A 25,780-nucleotide genomic window follows, 5' to 3' on the forward strand; every position below is an offset into this window, starting at 1 on the left:
CATAGTTATTTTCACTTATTGGTCAATTTATATTACATGTCTGTTCCTCTCTTTTTTTACTTCCTTTTTGTTTCTTTTTCCACCACTTTTCCATTTGCTTCACTCTTTGTGTGTTTTAGTGGTGAAGCTGCAGGCTGGGTTCTATGCTGCCAAACCTGCAGAGTGTTTCCAGCATTTTCTGTTTTTATTTCTGATTTTCAGCATCTGCAGAATTTTGACTGGTGCCATGACCCTGGTGTGTATGCACATAATTTTCTCTATCGAGAGATTGGCGACTCTCATGAAGAGCCATATCCAACAATCCACTTAATGGATGCCGGAGCGCACACAGTCCTTCAGCCATTTCCACCTCCATGATCCCTGTGGAGCAATATCTTGGCAAAAAGGGGACGAGATGCCTGGAGCCACTGCCAGGTCCTCAGACTCCTCAGGTGAGTAGGTAGAGTCAGATGTTCTCTGAAAGGGTGGAGGAGCGGCAGTCTACACTATCTGGAAGCCCCTATCAGTGCGCTCCTGGTCTGGACAGCAGCTCCTCTGCCACTCTAACAATGACACCAATGCCTCACGATGCTGTGGAGATAAAGGGCACTCCTACTGTGGAGGAGACCCTCAATAAGCCAGGGTCCTCCAGGCTGCAGGCAACTACAGCAGTGTTTTCCAATAGGACTTCAATGCTCGCCAAACTTGTGGCGATCAGGTCACCATATTTTCTACATGATACAAACTATATGCAATATTAATAAAATGCACAATCTTTTGAAAATAAGTTTGAGGTTTTAAATTGTCAGTAATCAAGACTGATATGCTTACTGCTAGAACAAGAATGGCTTCAAAAGGATTTTTCAATTTATCTGTTCCCCAAAGCAAGCCTGCTGTGTACACCCTTAAAGTATAGTGACAATTTGTTAACTGAAGTGTTCTGTTTCTGGCAGTGTGCTCCAGGTTATTTCAAAAATACAAATTTCTTCAAGCATAAACTGTTTCTATTTTGTCAGAATTGATATTTAGGACAGTTGGGGAAGGAAAAGAATCAACAAATCTCTACATAGTGGCTTCCGCACTCTGACTCTTGCCTTACTTACGGTCTGTCACCTGTCATTTACAAACACAACATCTGACATTTAATAGATCTCTGGCTCACAGCCAGCCTCCTGTAATCTCTCCTTTTATGCCAATAACACCCTATTCTTTTCAATTGCTAATTTCAACAGATCTATTAAGATGAAAATCGTGTACATTTCATGTTATTGCACTACCCCAGCTTGCCAAAATTGCACCTTTCAACCCTCAAAGGCAGCCATGCAGTGCTGCCCATCACTCATGCACCTCAACTGTTTTGCTACCAGCTAAACATAAACAACCTTTTCAGTTCGCATCCTGTGTCACAAGAGTCCACGAGGAAACTTCAAGAGCAATCAGACCACTGTTCCTCTGAAGGTCAGCCCTGCTTTCATAGAGCAGTCCCACAGGTCTAAATGTATCTAAAGGCACCCAGAGAGAACAGGAACAGAGAACGTAACAAATGGTGGACTAATTTTCTTGCTTCATTGACCAAGTGGCCCTTCAGCTCCCGAGATCAGATAGCCAGCAGCCTCATCGACATTGCCACTGCTAGTGGTGTCCAGCGCTGAGGCTGCATCATAAAAGAAAGGGTGCCTCAATGCTGAGCAACCCTCAAAGACAGGTGAGTTCCTTTGGCGAAGCAGGGATGGGTAGGAAAGCCCTGGTGATGGGGGGCGGTGCAGAGGGCTGTTCTGACAGCAGCGCCTTGGGTGCGGGTATGGTCATTCCCACCGGGCACCCCTCCATGGGCCATGCAGTGGCCATCAAGGAGACACTCCCACCTCCGCACACTTGCAGGAGGCCACCAGGGTTTACCTGATAGTTTGCCCACATGGTGGCAGGCCCTCCCGTCATGGGCCTTTGTGGGGGAGAAGTGGCCTGTTACTGGGTTCTTGACTGGCTGCACGGTGGGCAGCTGTGCCACTGATGTTCCCACCAATATGCCATGGTGACAGATGTCTGGCATCCCTCCTGATGGCTATCCCTGCCATAATGTCGGCCCTCCCACCTCACAGCCTTTCTCTAAAGGGCTGAAACATTCAGCCCTATGTTTCTCTAACTTTGGTTGGGGCTGCCTCTTGTGCATACAACTCCATCCCACAATTGACAGTAATGCCATCACTCATTTAAGCCTTATGATCTGGAATTACCCCACTAAACCTCTCTGCCTTGCTCCCTCCTTCTTTAAAATTACCCTTAAAAACCTACTGCCTTGACCAAGTTTTTAGCTTTCTGTTAATGTCTCCTTCTTTGGCTCATTGTCAATTTTTGTCTGATTCCTGGGAAGCACTTTGGAATGTTTTTAACCACATTAAAGGTGTTATATAATTCATGTTGTTATTGTTGTGGCATAGAAGTGAAAATGGACTCCAGAGAATAGTGCAGACCTGGAATTTGTAACTGAGATATATTATTAGAGACATATAGGATGTAAAAGCTGCAGCAGCATCGAGGGTTGCAAATTTATTTATTTATGTAACAGTAAATCTTGAAGACAAAGATTTATTTCTTTATTTATTGAACTGCATCAATAGTCCTTAAGCTGGGGTCCATGGAGACATTCCAGCAGGTCCATAGGGGCTTACTGGGTAGGGACGGCCTTACAGGTGGAAGGCGGGGTGGGGGATGGGTAGTGGAGAGGGCGGGGCAGGGCGGTTGTGGGTGGGGGCGGGCAGTGAGGTGGGTAGCCAGAGGGGGTCTTGGTGGAAGCTGAGGGATGAGAGCACAGTACCATTGCCATATGTGCAGTGCAGAGTGGGTTGGCTGTCTCAGAGTGAGAGGCATGAAGATCATTGTAATCTGGAAGTAAATACCTGTTTTCTGAAATATGTTATTAAAGCACTCAATGTAGCGCTTCCGTTTTATGAGTATTATATCGTATTATAATTTAAATGGGGTGTCCTTGACCAGCGATCCATTTGTAAAGGGGTCCTTCAACCAAAAACGTTCGAAAACAACTGAATTACTCTAGGTAAAGGACACCTATACACTTCATAGCCCCATAAACATGTTTACGTACTATATTAATTTGTTGAAAAAAATATCTATGCAGTGCACCCCAGGAAAATTGGTACAACCAAATAAAGCAGTTTCAGTGGTCTCTTTTTGTTGTGCATAGGGAGAAATTATTGGAGAAGGAACCTTAAAAATTCTACAGCCACATGTACCAGATCTCCGAGAGAGCACTGATAGATTGGTTAACTACTTAATTTCAAAATATACAAGCTCAACCAGCCACTTCTTCATGCAAAAATATACAGTTTTGTTCAAAATATACCAGTTACCAACATGAAGACCTCGGACTTCTTGCATAATTTGAGAGTACAAGCACTGGCTAGATTATTTGCACATCATATGACTCTTGCTGCAGATACCTTTACAAAAACTTGAACATCCCACTTGGAACTGATGAGTATCCCTGTATCTCTGTGATGGAAGGCAGGTTTTCAAGATGCACCCCTGGAGGTATGGACATCTGTTATTTACATGCAGGTTTTTGAGAGAACAGAGGTGGAGGTCCTGGTTCCATGCATCCCAGCACTTACACAAAGTTCTGATCGCCCCATAGATTTTTTGCTTCACCATCTTTAAGACTGCTGCATGAATTACTATACAATGTTTTTTAACAATCAAAGTTTTGAGGTTATATGTCATTGCAAATTAGTGCTAGGAGACTGAAAATATTCCAATATGATATGAAAACAATTCATGAAAGGCAAATGAAATTAACTCATCTCTTCAGTCTTTATGATTTAGGTTGGTGGGTATATCATCTGGTATGATAATCCCATCATATTTTAGACGGATCATCTATCATGAAGAGAATGGAGTCAGGCTGCAATAGAAATGTCGGCTGAGATCTTATGCCCCCCCCCTCCCCACCGCCCAGGCATGTGTTGATAGTTGGGGTGGGTCACAAAATTGGGCATCATGGCAGCAGCACCTGTCCTTGCTGCGATCTAACCAGTGGTAGAGAGGCATCGGGAACCCCGCCCGCCCACCCACCCATGGGCCGTTTGAGGCTCTTTAGTGGCCAATTAATTGCCTCTCAAAGGCCTCTTCCTGCTACTGCTGGGACTTAAGCCCCAGTGCGAAAGGCCCTTATCAAGCACCCAGCCTGGCAGCTTTCAATCTTTGGTTTGGTGATTGGTCAAGAGGGTGGTAGCTACTTCATTGGCCCCTTGAAATGATCGGAGACCCCCCCACCCCTGCTAAGCTCCTCGGACTTCCCACCCTGCATTTCCCCTCCCTCGCTGCTCTGTCCACCCCGGCCCCCACTCCCCACCCCTCCCCCTCACCCAGGCAGCTGGCTCTGGCTAGATTCCCTCCACTTACTTTGCATCTGGCTCCATCGATGCTTGCCTTTTTGGAAGGTGTTGTGGGTGGAGGGCGTTGGGGGGCTGGAGTTAACATGGCCGGGGGAGGGGAAATGCAGGTGTGGGAATGCCTAGGGGATGGCCTCCAATGGGCAAGGGGCCCATAATGAAACTACACACCCCATGCCCATTCATCAGCCCTGCTGGACTGAAAGTTTGGCGTGACCTCTCCCGCCATAGGTTAAATCCCAGTAGCAGTGGGAGGAGGTCCTTAAGTAAGGACCCTAATTGGCCTATGGGTGTATGGCCTCCCAATGCTTCCCCGGCTGGTAGTAAAATCACAGTGTGTACGGAAGGCAGCAGCCCTGGCACCACTGCCATGGTGGCCAATTTTATGGTCCGCCACCTGCCAACCCATCTCTAATAGTCATTAAGTGGTTGCAGGGACTGTGTGGTGAAGGCTTATTACCTCTGTGGTGTCTTTATACATCAATCTAAAATCATGCATCACATTGAAGATCAAAACCTATTCTCTCTTACCTGATTCTTTTTTTCAGAAATAAATCTGTTACTTTGTTTTATTATTGAAATAACCTAACAAATATCATTTGTCTCAGTCCATACCCACCTGGGAGAGAATCACAAGGTTAATGGTATGTGCTGTTAGGATAAATAGCACTTTTAGAATTTCACATTAAAAACAATTTTTGTGAATAACCATTTTATTTTGAGTCATGTGTAATTATTTTCATACTACAGCAGTGTATATAAACGCTTGTTTGATTATAAAACATTGGAGAAATTAGTTTAGCAAAATCATCTCCATAAACACAGAGTACTTTGCAGTGGTTGCTTGCTTGAGACCTCATCACTGTTGCTTGATGTTGTGGCATTGATCCTGTTCTCAGATAAATCCTTGTAATTGTACTCGATATGTATATGGGCGAAAGTCAGACATGTCAAGTATTTGGCTGTGGCACTTGTAGAAAAGCCTAATAAATCTTCTCATGCCTGAGATAGATAGATGCTAAACTGCCACTTCAAATGTGAGATTCTTAAGAGTCTGAAAAGCATTTGCAAAACTTTTTCTGAATTGAATTAATAATTTCTTTGCACAGTGTCTTGACCTGTCCAATCATGAAACATTTTGTATTCTTGCCAATGAATAGCAATGAGATTCTCCAAAATATCCTTATCAATGATTAACTCACTGAAGTAAAGAGGAAATTGTCTTCGTCGAACTAAAATATTAAAGAATATTTTTCTGACTAATGTATTAGCACAAAGAAAGTTGTTAATGAAGGGGATAAATGAATTATGACCAAAAATTATTAGATGCACTGCAGAATCTCACTGTAGAGCATCAAGTGATAAGTACCTAATGCAGGTTTGAAGATTAAAACACCACTAAATGCAATGCAATTTATAATGATTTGAATAGAATCTTGTAATTAGGGAATAGAAGGACCATTTACTTTGTCATCACCCACTCAAAGCTGGCATAAATACTTGTGAATTGCCACTGGAAATAATCAAATCTTTGAAACTCAGGGTAAAAGTGTTTGAAATGAAGTACTTCCATATAGGAAAGAAATGGGGATCAAAAGGCTGCTTTCACACACATCCCTGTGACTGGATAACGAACAGCACTTTTAGTGCCAGCTGGGGATAGTGTATGGTACAGGGAGTATAACAAGAAAAAAAACACAAAAAAAACAGCAATGTATGAATCTAATACAAAATACGATCCTACTATGTATCATCTGTTAATGTGCAAGAACCATATTGAATTATTTCAAAACAAGCATCAAGATGGCTGCCATGTGAAACAGCCAGTAATAAACAAAACTAAAACTAAAGGGGAAACAAAATACCGGTAACCTTATTTTACAAAAGAGGTAAATGTTGCAAGTTAGCCTCCTTAAAGTAAAGTAGAGGAAACTTTTAACAACATAAAGATTTAGTAGCTTGGCATCTAGATACAAAATTAACAGCAGTATAAATATACACAGTTGTACCTAGAACCACTATAAAATATGATGCAGACTGCATGACTGTAACTGATGAATTCTAAACACTGAATTACAAAGTAAATCCATTTCAAAATGAAGAACAGCCTCACTGTTATGATCCACATCTATACCATGCTCCTTCGATCATCTACATAAAAAGAGGTTTGCCATGTTATCATTATAAATTGTGTTTTGTTTAAATTGTTTTAAAGTTTTTCAGTGAGCAAGCAAGGGTGTAATTTGAGTATCTGAGTGATTAATGTAAAATAAAATTGTTCTAAATTATACCTTTGATTTATTCCATATAATCTTAGCAGCATTTAAATGATGTATGTGATTAAAAAGTAAACAAATGTTTTTACATTAGTTGCATCATATAATCACACATTAGTACTATAATTATGGCCCAGGTTTTTGTCTTTGAAACATATTGGGCGATATGTGCTGAATGATTGCAGTATCCACCCAATGTTGTTGGCAAGACTTGAACTGTTTTGATGGTTGGGACCAGAGGATGCAATAAAGGTCTACACTGAAGCCAAATAAATTTTTGTTCTTGCCAAACTTGCTTCCAAAGATGGCTTTAAGTGACTTGCTCGGATGGTTTCCCACCCTGTGGGCAGATTTCCCACTAGGTGGGTGCCATGCTAGCAGAATAGCATTCGCATTTTAACTACATCATAAGACCCTGATTTGCATAGCTTAATGAGGATCTTGCCTGTTTACAGCAGGAGCACTGGTGCTTAAACTGAGGCCTCCATGAAAATCAAAGCAGGCAAGCCTCAGATAGGAAGTCATTGGTAAGTAACTGTTTGCAATTTATCTCATTGCTGCCCTGCTCATGCAGTAAAATGGAGATTAAAATCGGGGCCTATTTTTCCTAATTATCTCCATACTATAAAGATTAGATTGAACATTTTAATAAATAAATGGATTTTTTTTCCTTTTAGGATTGAATCCTGAACAATAAAATGCTTTAATCTTGATCTACTTCACATTAGGAAGGCTGGCTCAATGGATCAAACAATAGCATGAATCTCCAGGGAATCAAAGGTAAAAGATTGGAATGTATATCAAATAAAATTAATACTTGGCACACAGCATGTTGGGTTGTAAAACACCACTTCAAATGGTTTCTAAAGGTTAAGGGAAAAATAGAAGCTAAAAAAAAATCATGAGGATGCAATCATGTTAATAGTTGAAGTTAAATAGGCTTCCCTTTAAACGATAAAGGAATTCCAGTTTTTTAATGAAAAACAAAATACGGCATTTACCTTCGGCAAAATCTGCTCCTCTCCATCCCTCCCTCCCTTTCAAGCCCAAATCTGTTATGGTTTCATGCTTTTTGTCTGCTAAATGTATCTAGTATGTTTATAAAAACAACGAGCGGATTCACGGATCTTGAAAATAGAAATCAAGCAGGGTAAGATTTCTTGCCAGAAATGATTCAGTGCCAATAAACATAGAATCACTGGAGTGCACAAAATTCCTGCTTATTTTTTAATGCACATGATAACAGTCTTTTGAAGAGCTAATGGCAACAATTAACTTTAAAGCATTTAAAAGTCACACACTGTACCCTATTCTTCAATTAAAAGAAAATGCTGCCACTAGCTTTATGCCTTCTGCTTCATCACTTGTGAAGCTATTGTAGAAGGAGTAATATAATGGAATCTTCACAGCTGGCTGCTGGGCCCTGTCACAATTTTGTTGAAGTTGAATATATTGTGGGAATTTGGGAAAACAGTTAATCATTGTATTGTGGGCATTGCATTTCCTCAGTCGCATGTTATAGATTTATGCAATGTGCTGTTTGGCATGCAGTGTTTTACACCAAGCATTGGGGTTCATTGGAAGTAAAGAATATAGGTTTATTTCAAAATGGATAATGCTAATTCCATATTTCAGCCCTGCATGGCAAACGGTTGAAATGTACCAATAAAAGACTGCAGAACCCATAATAAACCTGCACTAAAAGGGACAACAGATGAAAAGTTATGCAGTTCATTAAAAACATGTTAAATCTCTCATTCCTAGCTTCCCATGCATCAGTCCATTTGGAATGGTAAAGACATGCAAAATCATGTTGCAAAAATCCCATCAAAAAACAAATACCACAAAGTTGTTGCTTATTAATTTCCAGTTTCCAATCTGACCATTTTCAAAGTATATTTGAAAATAACATTAAAATGAAAGTGGTCTGAACGTTTTTGTCAAATGGTGCTTTTGTACTTTCTGGTGAAAATATTTGAGAATACTGATAAAGAAAACCCAAATAACTGCAAATGTTGCAGACTCTTTAGTGACGTCTGAATGTCATGCCTGGTTTGCACTGACCTTCGAATTTTTATGTTGTGAGACTGTCAGTAAAGTGGATCAGATAACATGCTGCCAGTCTGGTGCCAAGGGATCTTATCCTGGCAAATTCCTTGGTTGAAAAGGGCTGAAAATATTAATCTAATCTTCACTGTTATTTTCTTCTTGTAAAAAGTAAGAAATATTTATTAAACTGTTAGGGGGCAGAAAAATAAATATAATTATATTCTGTCCTCCCAATCAAATGTAATAAAGAATAGAGTTCAGCCAGGATGTCACTTGATGTTTCAGGAACCAGTACATAGATAAATAATATCAGATACAGATGTCTGTGTCCAGAATTCAAAGAAATATAACTGTCCAAATGTAAGAGAGTCCATGGTAAAAATATAAAAAATAAAACAAAAGGTGTATAACAGGAGTCCAAGGTAGAAACACTAAAAAACTGAAACATCAGCAGGAAATCTGGTATCAGCATACAGCAAAAGGCACCACAATATTATTCTATTTATGATGTGAAAAACTGGCACACCATCATCATCTTTAACTGTAAATCATATTTTACATATAAATACATGTTTTCCTATAAAAGACTTTCCTGTTAGCTGTAAGACAACTTTGCTAAAATGAAAATAAAATGTTTAATTTAATTTTAGAATATTTGATAATTATATAAAATAAAATATTTTTACAGTTGCAGATCTATGGCATTTACACAGGGGTTGAGTCTTGATTTGATTTTACACGTGTTACTCGGGTGTGTACGTCCTCTCGCACATTGTGCCTATTGGATGAGTAAGTCCTACTATCAGAAGACCGGAATACTGAAGCTGTTTCTGTGTTTGCTGCTGGAGGGTTCTGAGTGCTTAAGAAAGGTGTATGCTCTCCTGCTTTCTCACCATCAGAATCAGTGTCAGAGCAGCAACTTTCTGAGTTTGAGTCACAGTCGCATTCAGCTCTGTGTGAAATGTGACCATTTGGTTTTGTTTTTCTCCACCTTCTACTGCTGTTTGTCATTTTCTTTGGTCGATCTAGTGCTGGGATGTACTCTTGTGTTGTCTCGTACTCATCATCCTCTACCATTCTCATTGGACTAGGGGGGAGACTTCCAAAGCTGTCATGAAGATAGCTGTGGCGCTGCTTGTAGGGGTTGTGTCTCTGGTTGTCTTGTTGGTACTTGTGGTATCTTCTCAACAAAGGCTGTTCATCTTCCACCGTATAACCAACCGCCGCTGGAGGCATTGATGTTGCGTGGGTAGATCCACGTGGAGACATCTCAAAACCAGTTGCGTATGAAGGGAGAGAGTAATGCAGATCAACAGGTGATAACCGGGCTGGTGTTGTGAGCGCAGACACATACCTAAAGAAAATCAATAGCATCAACACTTGAAATACTGAAAGAGAGTTAAAATAGGTGCAACTAGATCATTGTACTATTTCAATTCATCTGTATGCATGGTATATTGTATTTTTTTCTTTTCAGATTTTCCCTCCAATTGTATTTTATTTACTGTTTCTATCCTCATGCAGGATTATGTGCCAGTTTTTTTCATTTGTAGGTATCAATCCCGGTGTTGGGAACCCACATAAGCCGGCATCGGGTCCCAGAATGTGATTTTTGAGGAGGTGGCCAATTAAGTGACTGCCTCCAGTAGCCCCATCCAATTAAGAATGGAGGGCAGGCTCCCGAGTCTAGAGGGTCAATGGGAAGGGTAGGGTCTCCAGCACTGGCACCTTGGCAGCCCCATCATCTGAGGTGGGAGCTGCCAATGTGGGGAGGTGAAAGAGACTTCTGAAGACATCATATATACTTAAAAATGAAAGGAAGCCACAGCTGCCAAGCCATCATTGTGGAGAGGCACCTCCAAACAGGGCAATAGCTGTGGCCATCATGCAATCGTGGCTATGGTGAGGGGTGTTCAAAAATGATATATGGAGCACTGCCACCACCTCCATCCACCCCCCCACCCACACCACACCCCAGGGTCTGTTGTCAGGAGACCCCTTCCATTCATCTGCTTTAGTGGGGCCCCAAATGCTGACTTAAAATCCCAGCTGGTGTCTGCACATTGGTCTTAATAAGCATGTTAAGGGGCTTATTTGGCTACCTGTCACCACCAACCCCACCCCCATAACCAGGCTATTTAAAAATGGCCCCAATGTGGGACAATACTAACAAATCACATAAGTAGCTGATAGCAGGAAACTGCAGGTAGCTGCAATAATCCAAAGAATATCTGTGGAAGACACTGCACAACTGTATTTTGGTATCGAGTATTTAGAAGTATTTTTATTTATGTCAGAAAGTTTAAAAAGATGCACAAGCCTAGAAAGTGTATAGGACAGTGAACCCAGTAGTTCAGCCAGGTTATGCTTGCCACAAAACATCCCTGCTCACCCTATAAAAGTGCACAGGGCTCGGGGAGGAACTTGTTTGAGCAGATCTTCAGAATATTGGGGGTGGGGTGGGGGGACCTCGGAAGTCTACCCACCTCATTGGGCATAAGAATCTACCTGTCACTGAGTCAAAAGGCATATATACAATATATATTTAAAAGTCACCCTCTAATTTTGGGGGCCCAGGTCACAGGCCAAGTCTGGTCCCTCAGATTAGAAGGACACCTGTGGCTATCATTGAGGTAAGCCTGGTTAGACCAAATGTACTTGTACTGATGGTATACTGAGGCCCCAGGATTTTCTGCCCCAGCTCACAGTGAGAGTTTGGTGCAGAGATCCAGGCCCAATAAAATCATGCATATAAACTTGCACTTGAGGCAGAGAATTAGAGTACCTGGGTCCCGTGGAGTTTGTGGCCAATGCAGTGGATTCCCACCAGACTTACAGCTGGAGGCTGCCATGCAATTGTTGGGAAATAATTTGCAATGATTCAGTCCGCAAATAAATATGTGTAGAACATAACCTGGTGTTATAATATGATTCATTTCATACCTGTCACTATGAGGTGAGTCTCTGAGAGAATCCACTGAGTCCCTGCAATGGAAGATCGGATGCCTTGTGTCATGGTGGCCACAAACTGCGCTTAGTCTGCCTCGTGGTTCCATGGGACTGTTACATTTACTGGTTTCTAATGACGATGTCATCATACCAGAATGCATTTCTGAAGTTGCACTCTCAGTCCGCTCTATGCTCCATGTGTGATCTCCATTTCTATAGGAAAGAGCCATATATTCATCAGAATTTGTTGGATAGACACTAGTAATTGAGTTTAATTGTACCCAAAGACATGAGGTTATCCAGCTTAGTAGAAGTTTGTCTCAATAAAGCATTACTTTTTGGCTGATAGGATGACAGGAATTATAATTTGTAAGTTATGGGTACTTGTTGTTACATAGGTACACAATATATCAAATCAATTATTCAAAATTATAGATACACCATCAATATCCAGATTTTTTAAGCAAAAACTTTTATTTCAATTCTTATTGTCAGGTTGCCGATGTATGAGGGTTAATGGGGGAGGCGGTGATGTAGTGGTCTTGTCACTGGACTAGTAATCTAGCGACCCAGGTAATGTTCTGGGGTTTGAATCCCACCACGGCAGATGGTGAAATTTGAATTCAATAAAAAATCTAATGATGACCCCAAAACCATTGTTGACTTTGTAACTACCTGGTTCACTAATGTCCTCTAGAGAAGGAAATCTGCTATTGTTACCTGGTCTGGCTTACATGTGACTGCAGACCCACAGCAATGTGATTGACTCTTAAGTGGCCTAACCAATCACTCAGCTCTCCAGGGCAATTAGGGATGGGCAATAAATGCTGGCCTAGCCAGTGACACCCCATGCCATCAACAAATAAAAAAATGGCCCTCTGTGATCAGTTACCAGAAAGCACAAGAGAACAGCCTATGGGGGATGCTTTGCCTCTAATCAGTGATTCTTTCAGACAGCTCATTCCAGATTGGGAACTTGCATGTGTGCAACACTGGCTACAAGGGCAATGTCTCATAAGTTAGTCATGTAACTTGTTGCTGCAGTAGCACATACTATGTTGCTGCTCCATCTATATTAAAAATTGTAGAGCAAACTCAATTAATCATGTTAAATTTTGTTAACATTTATTATTTAGACTATATATTCATGAAAAGGTTGCCAAGAAAGAATAAGGTTGATGAGAAATCATGAAGTAAAGAAAAAACTATTTATTCCATCATGCCACTTCCTTCACACATTAGAATGAGTGAGCTTTCCGTTTAGTGATAGAATTCCTGCTTCGAATCAGAAGATGCAGGATTTAAACCATATGCTAGACAGTGCTCATGAATAGAGATCAGAGCTCTGACTCTGAATTCTGAGTTGACATCCAGCAGGGTACACATGTCCAATGGATAAGGGAAACCTCCTGTCCTTGTATAGGTACTTGGAGCACATAAAGCTTTACTTCTATATAGGACTAACCAGTTTATTGTCTGGTATAAAGATGGTTATGCCCATGGAAGGTGCACTAGGGTTATGGCTTGTGAGATTATTAATCAGCTTATGAATTCTTCCATTACTTCACACTGTTCTCCAATGAAAGAGCGAGATGGTGTGAAAACAAACAAAACCATGTACAATCTATGCTATCAAGAATGACCTGTTACTGTATTTAAACTGGAAAAAAATTGACAAATGTTTTCCCAGTTCCCCATAAGCAAATTAAATAAAACTCCAGAATATTTATTTAATTACATTCCACACAACATAACTGGCTCACTTATGGCATTTTTGCTTTTGAATCAAAGGGTTGTGCCAAAGCTCCACTGCAGAGACTTGAGCAACCATCAAGGATGATGGGTCAGATAGAGAGAATGTTGTACTGCAGGTGTGCTGCCTTTTGGGTGAGATGGTAAATCAAAGTTCCATGAGCCCCCTTAGGTAGACATGAAAGATCCCATTTCACTATTTGAAGAAAAACAGCAGTGGAATTCTACTTCTCCCCTGGCCAACATATATACCTCCACTAAAATGACTAAAACAAAACAGATTATTTGGTCATTTATTTCATTGCTCTTTGTGGAACATTGATATGTGCAAATTGGTTGCCACATTACCTTACATTAAAACAGTGACTGTATTTCAAAAGTACTTCATTATGATTTTATAGCATTGCAACTGTGAAATCTTTGTGACATCCTTAGTCATGAAAGGTGCTGTATAAATGCAAGCCATTTCTTTCTATATCCCAAATAAGTATTCATTATTTTCATAGCTCCCAACAGCTCAGGTGTGTTTCATACAGTATTCAATCACCTATATCCATACTTAGGCTTATAAACTGTAACTCTTACTTATGCAGTATTTGAGTTATTATAAGGGCTGTTTTCACAGTCCTGGCAGTGGTGGAAATTGATTGGTAGCAGGTCGGAGTGTCTATACACCCTGTCCTGGAAAGTCCCCAGTAAAACTGAATACAACCATACTAAAAGTATGCCTTCAGTATTGCCAGTACAACAGTCACAAATGTGCTCCATCTGAATTGTCTCATCTTTTAGAGAATAATGAAATCTGAAAAAATGCACTAATAATGTAGCTTTGAACTGCAAGTCATAACATTGTTTTGCTTTACATATGAAAATTTGCCCAGAACAGTAATAGTCAATTGCAAAGAAAATTAGCCAAATCTTCCAAGCAGTGGCGATCATTGTCAGATTGCCACTCTAATCCTTTTTTTTTGCACAAAGCTGGAGCTCCGCACTTCTGGCCTGGACTTCGGAACCAGGTCTCTTCAGAAATGCAGAGCACACCTGTTCTCCGAATCCTCCTTCATAGTGCAGGGTCATCAGGGGAAGCCAAGCCACGCCCATTTTTTATGGCACTAGTTGCTGTATTCTGGTAAGTCTTCATTTATGAACGCACTGAAAAGCTTTAGAACATTTGAATATCTCTTCAGTGTTCTACTGAATCAGTGCGAGTGAGTGGCAAGGTGGTAGACTGGCAAGGTGGTGGGTAGTAGGATGACAGGGTGGGTAGGGTGGTGAGGTTGGGTCAGCTCAGATCTCGGGGAGGGTTGGGGCAGAGTTGAAGGCCGGAATTTTATGACCCTGTCATGGTGGGGGCGGGGCTGTAAAATGCAGCGAGCCATTTTAAACTCCATTGACTTCGGCAGGAATGTAAAATCCTACTGCCATAAAATTCCACCTGGAGTGTCAGATGGAGTTGGAGGGTCGGGGGGCTGTTGAAGGGTGGGGAAGGTGCCAGAGGGAGAGGGGAGTACTGGAGGGTCAGGGTGGGTGGAGTTCTTTCTTTCCTGCATAACATTTCCTGGGTAATTATGCAGGAAAGTAAGTCCGAACCCTCCGAAGTCTCCAACTCTAACTCAGAGTTGGAGACTTTTTTGGAGGGTCCCAGAGGGCTGGGGAATTGCCCATCGGAAGTTGAAACTTTCCGGGCAATTCCTGTGGAGCCCTTGCATTGGGACAACTGAAGGGTTCCGTAGCGCATCCTCTGGGGTACATCGGGTCTCCAACCATCCAAAGAATGGAAGATCTAGGCCTATGGGCAGAATTTAGCTCTCGATGGGCGGGCGGGCCCCACTGGCTCGGCGGCGGGCGGGCAGCCGAACTCCACCGCCAAAACGGGCCCCGCCACCATTTTGAGTTTGGCCCGCCCAGCGGGCTGCCCGACAGGAAGCGCTTTGCGCTTTCTGTGCCGGGGGGGGGAGGGAGGGAATCCCCAACTGTCAAAGTGCGCACTGCTCTCTGAGACTAAGTGCTGTCTCAGGAAGATTGGTGACAGTTTAAAAAACATCAAAAATAGCAAAATAAATAAATTATTAACATGTCCCCCTCATGTGACAATGTCACACGAGATGGGACATGTTAATAAATAAACTTTATTAAAGATTTTTTAAACAGACATGAAACCTCATCCCAGGCAGTGGATGAGGTTTCATGTTTTTTCTCCTTCCCACCGGGGCTCCTGGCCTGCCCACCAGCCTTAAGGTTGGACGGGCAGGGCACTTAATTATCTTAATTAACCTGTCAATGGCCTCAATTGGCCATTGACAGGTCAGCGGGCGGACAGCTGATTTCGCTGTCTGCCCGCCTTCCTGAATATTTAAATGGGGCGGGATGACGTCGGGGGTTCTGCCTGACGTCATCCCACGTCATTTTCCCGTCGGCGAGCGGGCCCCGCCCCCAAATCGCCGACGGAAAAATTCTGGCCTATGAGTTTTGGTGAAAGGTCACTACCTGAAACATTAACTCTGTTTCTTCTTATCATAGACGTTGCCAGATCTGCTGAATATTTCCAGTGTTATCTGTTTTTATTTCAAATTTCCAATATCCACTGTATGTTGTCTATTAAGAGTTTAATTTATTGTAGATATTCTAAATTCTGAGTTACAGCTAACTGGAACCACACACCAAACTCTGCTAATGCATATCTAATGTCATAATTTTAAAATGAAAAGATCTATCAGTGTCAAAAGTGATTTGCTGCACAGGCATTGTTGCATACGTGCCATTCTTAAACTCTCCTATTATCTGTCTTGTTTTACAATTTTGGGTCTCACAAACCTTCTTTGGTGAATGAGAGCATGCCCATTTTTCAGCATAATTAATGAACTAACAAAATCACAGTAACGACCAACTTTAAAATATTGAAAAACTAATGGTAATTATAATTCACCTGCATGTAATAGTTGAAAACGGCTAAGTGATCCATTTAACCAGAATCAATGTTGAGCAGTTTATTAACCTGGCTGTGGAGTACAATTTTTGTTGACAATGGCTGAACAGCAAGTAAAAAATTTAACAATTATACCTTGCAAGTGCTTGTAATGGTAAAATCACCCAATTTTAATCCTCTCTGTTCTTATATTTAAAGGCACAACTCACACATATAGAGGGACACTGCATTCAAAGGATAATTGCACTCATGACATTAGACAGCCCTGCATATGAGAAGCCTAGAGCTGGGTCACTCAAGGAGATGAGTTTAGAAGGCATTGATTGTGGAGATTGAATTTACACTCAGAATTAATGAACTAATCAAATTAATCATATATTCAATGATTTGTATTCTGTGTTCATGTGCTCATCAGTGGCATTGTGGGCAGATGTTTCCATCAGTGACACATTTGGAGTAACAGACCCTGCCAGTTTGCACTAATGTCAGCAATAATTCTGTACCATCTGGTAGTTTTGAAAGTTAAAGTAGTAAATATTATTTCTATTATTGTCTTCATATGAAAGTGGCAGTGCTTGCTCATTAATTGTTTAATTACCTATGGCTGGATGTGTGTGTAACTGTGGAGGAGTGATGAGATGTGGACGATGGCTGGCTTGCAGAAAATGAAGTTTCCGTTTCATGTCGTCTCACGTGTTCAGGGGCCGGAACATTTTTTGAAATGTACTGTACACAGAGAAAAGAAATAAAAACTTCAGAGTTAAACAATAAGGCTCACGGCCAACAAGATTTAAATATCTTTCACTTTTATAATTAATTAGTTAAGAAAACTATGGTAAATTATTCACAGAGTAAATGATTAGAAACAAATGATCGCAATTACTCAAAAACACATTTTTATAATAGGTTTTGAATGAGTTTATATGTTTCTAATTCCTTTTGGGGATTTCCTAGCAGTATTCCCTTGCAGCTCAGATTATTCCCAAAACGGATAATAATCTGTAAAGGTGATTCCTCAAACCATTATGGTAGGTTAAGGGTTAAGGAATCAACTGGACATAAAAGGCTTTTGGGTTATCATCCAATCATAGAAATTACACCACAGAAGGAAGACATTTAACCTTCTGCACCTGTGGCAGCTTGCGTGTAGTTCAAAACAACATGAACTTTTCACCACAAACTTGAATCCTTACACATTCTTCACAATTACCAGATATGCCTAAAGGGCAATTCACAAAAATATATTAGCTGTATTGGATGAGGGAGGTGATTTTCTTTTTGCGCTGGTTGTAACAAAATTGTAAAATTCTAATGGGTTAACAATTCTGACACATGCAAGTCAAGAAGTCTTGCCATGTCCTTCAGTGTCCGTAACAATCAGAGTTCTCTAAATTATGTTTGATAAAATGCATTTTTATTTAACTTTTAAGGTAGCCTATGATTGCAGCTATTGATCTGAGTTGCCTGGTATTCTGCCAAATTGCAGACTCTTATTTAACTATAGACTGAACTCAGTCTTTTAATCAAAAGAATTTTAACCAAAATAATTGCTAAGCAATAAACAGGATTATCACTAAATAATCTCTTCTTATAAACTCATTTAGTTGTCCTAAAATATGTTTATTAAATAGAAGCACGTACATCAACCATTTGAATATCTTCTGGGAGAGGGCCAGGATGGTTGGGCCCATTGGCAAGGTTTCGGTTTTGATGGTCTACACAAAGATTTTGCCTCAAATGGCTGTGCATTTTCTTTCTTTGTTTTCTAAAGAAGTAGAACAACTAGAGTAAGTTCATGACAGGATATTGAAATAACTTCAACAAATTGCAACATACATACGAACATATTAGATATCAAAAATGTAAATACATCTATTAAATTACATGCAAATTTTTAAAAATCAAATTACCTTAAACTGCAACAATCTATAAGCTACTTTAAATTCTGATAAGAAACTTTAAATTATGGTGACTGGCAGGTTTAAACACTTACTTTGTTTTACAATATGCCACTACACACACAATTCCAACAACAAGAAGTGCAACACAAATGCCAGTAATGGTCAAGACTCTCTTTTGATATAGTTCCTCAGCTTCTGAAAACAGAAACACAAGGAACAAAAGGGTTAAATGCCTCATTCAGACTTAAACACAGGCATCACTTAAAAGTTGCTTCATCACAAGTTACTCGTAAAAAGCCTGCAGCATTTCTCACATTACTTCTGTACACAAATATATGTGCAAATACAATAATAGGTAGTGTTCAAAATAGTAATAAACTGACGTTAACCGTACTTAATACACAGCAAATAAAATTACAACTACTACCACTCCCACCAACACACTAAGGGCAAACTTCATAACAAAACATAAAAAAAAAACACATTTCATCTAAAAAGCTAAACTATTTTAAACTAAGCGGTAAAATAAAAATAACCGGGTATTAAGGTAAAGCTTCGGTTTATTAAATAGAAGGTAAAACTTCAGAGAGAATTCAAGTTAAGGAGAAATAGTTATTCTGAATGACGTTTTCATTTTTGATTAAACGTTCTAATTTTGATATTCATTTTCAGTTATTAGAAAAACAGTTAAAACATTATTTGCTGCTACCTAGTAATTATAGAGATTGAGAATTGACAGTAGTCAGACTAGTTGAACACTAGTTCATATGTGTGTCAATCACAGTAGTGAGAATATAAAGAAATAGAAAGACAATGGAAAAATGAGAGACACAAAAAGTTTTTTAGTACAAATATCGGGTAACAGTTGGGGGTGGGGTGGGGTGCGGTGAAGGGGGGAAGTCAACAGCTTGGCATTGCATGCTTGTTACTGAAGAGGAGAATGGGAACATTGAGGGAAGAAGTAAAGCAGACTGTGAAGGGATGCCCCAGACTAAATAAATAGTGTCCTGACAAGACATGGGAGTTGGAATTTTTTTTGTGATCAATAATTAGAATGTCAGCAGCACTCATTTTGCTGAAGGTGAGAGAAATGAACAGACTCATGTGTTATTAATGCTTGGTTATTACCCTTTTGCACTTAATATTAGGGAACTGCTGTGCTAGTAATCATATTTATCATGTGCATGACTATGGACAACCTAAAATACACAAGTGTGTCTCAAAATCTGAAATGAATTGCACAATCTTACCCAGGATGAAAACAAACTTGCTGAAAGTTTACACTCAAATAAAGTAAGTTTTGGTACAAGTTTATGAAACTGTTTAATTTGCTCTCAATAAATAAGTTTCATTTGCCTCAGCTTGCATGTTTTGCTGTTTTCCTTAGTTTGGTCCATTTCTAATTTTTAAGCTGTGTGCCATAAAAATTGTTTATATTAGCTGCAACTTCAGCAAAAACATTATGACCTGCAACCTCGCTTGATTTACTGTTAAATCAACTTTATTATAAACCAAGTTTGAAGTTCAAAGAATAAGGTCTCCTAATCTAAATACCAGCTTCACTTATTGAAAAGCTAACAGATGACACAAACTTACATACATCTGGAGCTAACATGAAATTTATAGGTCAAACATTTAAGCAGTGGTTTTATGCTGTCTATTTACAACAGTTATAAATCTGGAAGAGTTCTCCTGGGCCAGCTGCAGCTCATCTCTAGTCAAAAAGAGTGCTGCTATAGAAAAGCTGTGCTTATCTGTAGCTCAATGTCATCATTAGATACTGGACTCCTTTATTTTGGTAATGGATGGATTCGTACAACTAGACAGCTGCAGTCAGATCATCCCTTCAAAGCAAAATAAGTTGCTAGAAATCCAAGGCAGCTTTTTACATTTGCAGATTAAAATGAATGGTTTTCCATACCCATAAATTCAAATCCAAGATGCCCTGCCAATGCAGAAAGTTGACAAAAAAGAAAGAAAAAAGGAGAACAGTTTCAGAGAAGAATATTTTAAACATACCAAAAATTATACACGTTATGTGGTTAGCTCAAACTTTGGTATAGAAACATGGCAGGTGTAACACAGTGCTCAGGGATCTTGGACAATGGGCACTACCATTACAGGCAAAAGTTTTACACATGCAAAACATGACAGGAATGTGTGGCATACAGTTAGTTACAAATAATTACTTCATTTTTTTTACAATTCTAAGGAACAATGTTATGAAAATCATAGGTGATTATTTTGGAGTAAAATCAGTTATTATTTATGGTTTTATCAGGTTTAGAACAGAAGTGGCATCATCTCTGTTGTGAACGTGATGCTTCAATAGACTAAAGTTATGTATACTAGTGTTAAAAGGGGTTTGAAAATCTTGCTACCAATTCAGCCTAGGTATATAGTGAATGTACTTATAGTTCCTACTTCATGAAAATAAGCTTGATTTGTCGTTATTAGCAATGAGAGTGTTAAGGTATGTATGAGTAACCACAGTGGCATAGTGAAATATTTTCTCATCTGTAGGACATATGATTATAATTGGGATTTTTACTGTTTCTTTTCTTGTCAATTTTCTCCCCTCCCTTCCGCTCCTGAAGGCATCGCCATCTTAAGATAGAATCCAGGCGATCTCATTTTCCCTCTAGTACCTCAACAAATGCCTTGAAACTTGAAAGTGATTATAGGCAGGCTTTTTTGGGAACATCATTGAACCTGATTCTGTACCTAATGTCCATATGTTACAAGAGAGCAGCAAAGAACAGGAACCTGACCCAATTTTACCATCCTTAGCCCAATGATACTGAGGTCAATTGTAGCATCACATCCAGTCAAATAAGTACAGTTTGAGGAAAGGTTCCCGGAAAACTTTCTGACTATCATGATTCAACTTCTTGTTGCTTAAATTCTCTGAGCTATACAATTAGGGAATGCAGTGATGATTGTTTAAAGTTACACCATGGGCTGAATTTTGACCCCCGTTGTGGGGGGGCAGGGGGAGGGATGTGCGGGGGTGGGTGGGAGCGAGCACGAACCTGATTGGTGCCCCGATCGGGTGCGCGCTGCCATTTTACGTGGGCGGGCCAATTAAGGCCCGCCCAGCGTGATGCTCGCCCGGAAGCGGAGCACAGAGGTGCCTCAGGGAGATTTGTTTAAGTTTAAAATGTCTAAATAAAGTAACTGAAAACTTTTAAAACATGTCCCCTCACGTGATAGTGTCACATGAGCTGGGACATAGCAATGATTTAAAAAAAATGTTTGTTGAATTTTTAAACACTTCATGAAATCTCATCCCGCCCGTGGATGAGGTTCCATGAAAAATGCAAAGGCCGCCTGGGCTCTTCGCTTGCCCGCCAACCTTAAGGTTGGACCGGCAGCTCATTTAATTGTTAAATTAATTTTTAACAGGCCTTAATAGGCCTTTGACAGTTCGGCGGGCGCGCAGCTGAGTCGGCTGGGCACCCGTCAAACTGAAAATCTAAATGACGCGCGGTGACATCAGGACGCCCATCCGATGTCACCGCGTGTCATTTTACACGGTAAGCGGGCCCCACCCCCCCTTACACGGTAAGCGGGCCCCACCCCCCCTGCTCGCCGACTGGAGAATTCAGTCCCATGAGTTACAGTGAAAGATTTTTTCTGCACTTGCCACGAAAGTATAATACTTCGCATTATATTATTGTGATTTATTGTAAAAGTAGGTTAATAGAGGGGTTTGGATAGTTTGTGTGTGTGTGTGTGAGTGAGAGATTTAATTGAATTGGAGACAGCTGGTCTGGAGGCTTTGACTCATCAAAAGAAGCTAGGTTTGAAATGCTAAATACGTAAACATGGCTGAAGTCTTAGAATGTGAGGTGAGGAGAATTAGCATTTTTAGATAATTCAGGGTAGTTTGAGTTTCAAAGCGATGGAAGGATGTCACACCTAGCCAGAGAAGCTAAGCCAAGCGGTGTGTTTATTTTTCCCAAAGGTTATTGATAATATTAGCACCATGAAAAGATTTATATTATGAGAAAGTTAAAGTTCCAAAGATATATGGGAACAATGGGATTTACATTAAAATGTATAATATGTATAAAGGAGACGAGGCTCCGTGTCAGGGAGGACATTGCAAGATCTACCAGAAGTATGAAAAGCCTCCAGCATTTCTGCACAAAGCCTGCTGTCTACAGAAACTGAAGCTGGGAAAAGCCACTTTGAATTCAACATCTAGGGTATTGCAGTAACTTGCTGGCATCTGTTTAAAAATGATCTTTTTACTATTGCCTTAACAGGGGTGTAACTGGAAGCCAGATTAATTAGGGTTTCTAGGAGTTATTATAGTAGTAATTTGTATGTTCTTGAAATCTTTTGTTAATACATGTTTAATTTAAAGTCTTGGTGGACTTATTGCTTCTGAATTCAGGGCATGCATCTCGAAATAAAATACAAATTGCAAAACTGTTGTGACCATGTGATCAAGTTCCCTTCGTGGATTTGATCCACCTGGCACACATCATCTGCCATGTCATAACAACTTCACTATAAATTGTTAGCTGGTATATTATGATGCTGAAACCACAGAAGTGGTTAAAAACGTTGCAGGACTTTGGGTCAGTAGCTCTACTGATAACTAGGAAATAACATTTATGAGTGTGGATTTCCACAAAGTTTTTCTCATTCATCAACTGTAACTTTGGCAGAAGAGGCATGGACATTTTAGATGTTACATTGTAAGATCGGGAGAAAATTGACAGAAATTCACCTCCATAATTTCTAATTCTATATAATCACTATTTAAAATAATGAATATCAGAGAATGAATTCAAGGCTGAGTGTTTCGGCTAAGTTTGCCAAACTATTAAGATTTTATTCCCATGTTCTTGTAACACACACTGAAGTGTCTATAATTTTAAACATTGAATAACCTTAAAGCATCTGAATATCAGGATTATCCCACACCTTCTGATGTGATATTGCAGGAGTAATAGTGACTCAAGGACAAGCATTCACAGTCAAAAGAAGATTATACCATAAAGCAATGGCTGTAAATTAAATGGGAGAAGGAAGGTTACAAAATTGAAACATGTGAGAGGAATGCATAATGTCTAGTAGAGTTCTTTCTCCATGTGCATGAAATGAAAGAGAATAATTTGAAAAATATCATTCCTGTACTCAAGCTACTGAATTATCCCTAACTCTTAATTGTTAAAGTCTTTTAAATCGTACTGTTCAATACATGAGCTACTAGCCATATGTAGCCAGTTGGGAATCTAATTCTGGTTAATTGCATTTTTGATTAGTAAATAAAAAATGAATAATAAACATTGCCATTGGGCATGTGTGCTTGTGTATTTCAACCTGTATGTGCATTAGCTGGTAAAATGGTAAGACAAAAAGCAAAGTGTATAAACATGCTTTGATTGTTGTGTGTGCTTTACTTCCTTGGTTACTGATTATTTGTTAAAATGGTGCATTACGTAGGTGGAAAGGCTGCAGTTCAGCACTACGGAAACACCAGAAACACCAGCAATATTATATGGAGCGAGGGCTTAACATTATGGTCAGCAGAGAACACTCCAATCAGTGCAACAGGTCAGCCTGAAATCCATTCAATATCTGGCCTTATTTAAATTAGACTACTGAGCAGCCCTCACAGCAGCTCTCAGATCTGAGAAGGGGAAAGGGAGGCAATTGGCAAGGAGCCAAGTAGAAGGCTAGCAATGGTTGTTGGGACTGATGTTAAGTCGGGAGGAACATGAGTGCTTCTTCAGGCTCCAGGTTCAGATAAAAAATCTTTTTTAAGAAACTCTTTAAAGATTGCTGGTTAGTCCACCTGGAACGTCTAAAAAAACGGTGACCACAAATTTAACAGTGACAACAATGCAATGTAGATTGGGTGCATGCTATCCCACTTTGAACCTACTGACTCAGAGATGAGAATATTGCCGTCTGAGCACCATCTCACAACCTTTTATGAGAATAAGATTATAAATGGAACCAGCAGAATGGGAAATAACATTTCCTGAATATTAAGAGTGAGACAGAACAGAAATGTAGTTTAATTGCCTCATTGGATTTTCCAAAAAGAAAAAGGTCAAGCAGAGACAAGTTCAATATTAAATGGGAAGAATGTGTAAAACTGGATAGATATGCATATTGGTACTTTTCAACTGCAACATTATATATAACTGTTGAATGGTTGATAAAATCATACAATCAATCAGTGCATCACCAGGAATGTCCAACCATTAGGAACTGCAGGTGAAATACATGTGTTAAAAACAGTTAGCTGCTGACATGTGATTCGGCAGAAATCCATGCCCCTTATACAAAAAAAAGGCCCAACAAGATTTTTAAAAAGGTAGATTCCATACGTACAAAAGTGGGATGACCATACATAACAAAACAAGACTCTCCTTTATAAAAGCCCCTCCCATACATAAACTAATATCCATATTCAAAATATGAAGTTAGAAATACCCATGCCTCCCCCTCCAGTTGAGCCACTGTAGCAGTAGGGTGTAATTACAGTGTGACAAGTTTATATTGGCAGTTTTTATTATAAATCTGGAATTAGAAATTTATAGTGCAATATAAAAAGAAAGCCTTTAAAAGGCAACTGAACGACATCTGTGCAGCCTGCTCTAATTATCATGTGCCCCCTATTCACACTTCACCTGATGGCTATACTTGATATTCACTCCCTGTGTGCAGTATCACAGGAGATTATTAAAAATCTAACATTTGCGCAAACTTGCTGTAATAATTTTTCAGTAATCAATGTCAAAGTCTATATTTGTAATGGGAACTGCCAACATAAACTGGTAATTGTACCCTTCCCCACCTGTGGAGGTGCTGCAGTGCCACCATTAGCATGACAAGTTTACATAGGTAGCTTCCATTAATTAACCAATGAACTACATCCTGAACACCACTGATCTACATTACCAAAGTACTGGGAGCAATCAAAGTGAGGACCTGAGCGTACAGACCAAATATACCATAATAGTACCAGCTAATTATTATCTCTCTAATAAACAAGCAACAACAGCATGTAGTAATAGTCTCCAGAAATTTCCTCAGGGTTTTCCTCATCAGTTGTTTTAACATTGAAGAGCGCAGCCTTCCTACATATATTTAATACAAAAGTAACTTAAAACTTCTTCTTTAGGGATTTAAGCCTGATGTGACCATCGATCGATTATAAAAAGTATATCACTGACACATAGGCCAGAATTTTCACGTTGGCATGTGGGGGCGGGCCCAGCACGCCGACACGTAAAATGACGTGCGGTGACGTCAGATGTGCGTCCCGACGTTACTGCATGTCATTCAGATCTTTCGTTCAGTGGCCGCGCACCCGCCGAACTGTCAAAGACCTGTTAAGGCCATTAAAAAACCAATTAAAGGAATTAGCAACGCTGCCCGTCCAACCTTAAGGTTGTCGGGCAGGCGAAGAGCGTTTTTCAGGAAATCTCATCCACGGGCAGGATGAGGTTTCCTGAAGGTTTTATAAAATAAATATTTTTTCACAATTCATAAACATGTCCCACCTCATGT

The 25,780-nt window shown here is 39.9% G+C and overlaps 1 protein-coding gene across 3 annotated transcripts in view; it reads right to left on the reverse strand.

The window, feature by feature from the left end:
* Positions 1-5,094: 5,094 nt before the first annotated feature.
* The window catches only part of LOC144685850 (pro-neuregulin-2, membrane-bound isoform-like), a 764,146-nt gene continuing 743,460 nt past the window's right edge, over positions 5,095-25,780 (reverse strand). For all 3 annotated transcript variants that reach the window (XM_078550803.1, XM_078550802.1, XM_078550804.1), the window contains 5 exons: positions 18,334-18,436; positions 17,982-18,105; positions 16,939-17,066; positions 11,657-11,875; positions 5,095-10,067 (listed from right to left, as the gene is read on the reverse strand). In XM_078550803.1, the coding sequence (XP_078406929.1) occupies positions 9,419-10,067; positions 11,657-11,875; positions 16,939-17,066; positions 17,982-18,105; positions 18,334-18,436 (1,223 nt within the window). In that variant the 3' untranslated portion in view covers positions 5,095-9,418. The remainder of the gene's footprint in view (positions 10,068-11,656; positions 11,876-16,938; positions 17,067-17,981; positions 18,106-18,333; positions 18,437-25,780) is intronic.

Source organism: Cetorhinus maximus, chromosome 10 (assembly GCF_964194155.1).
Source record: "Cetorhinus maximus chromosome 10, sCetMax3.hap1.1, whole genome shotgun sequence".
Taxonomy (NCBI): domain Eukaryota; kingdom Metazoa; phylum Chordata; class Chondrichthyes; order Lamniformes; family Cetorhinidae; genus Cetorhinus; species Cetorhinus maximus.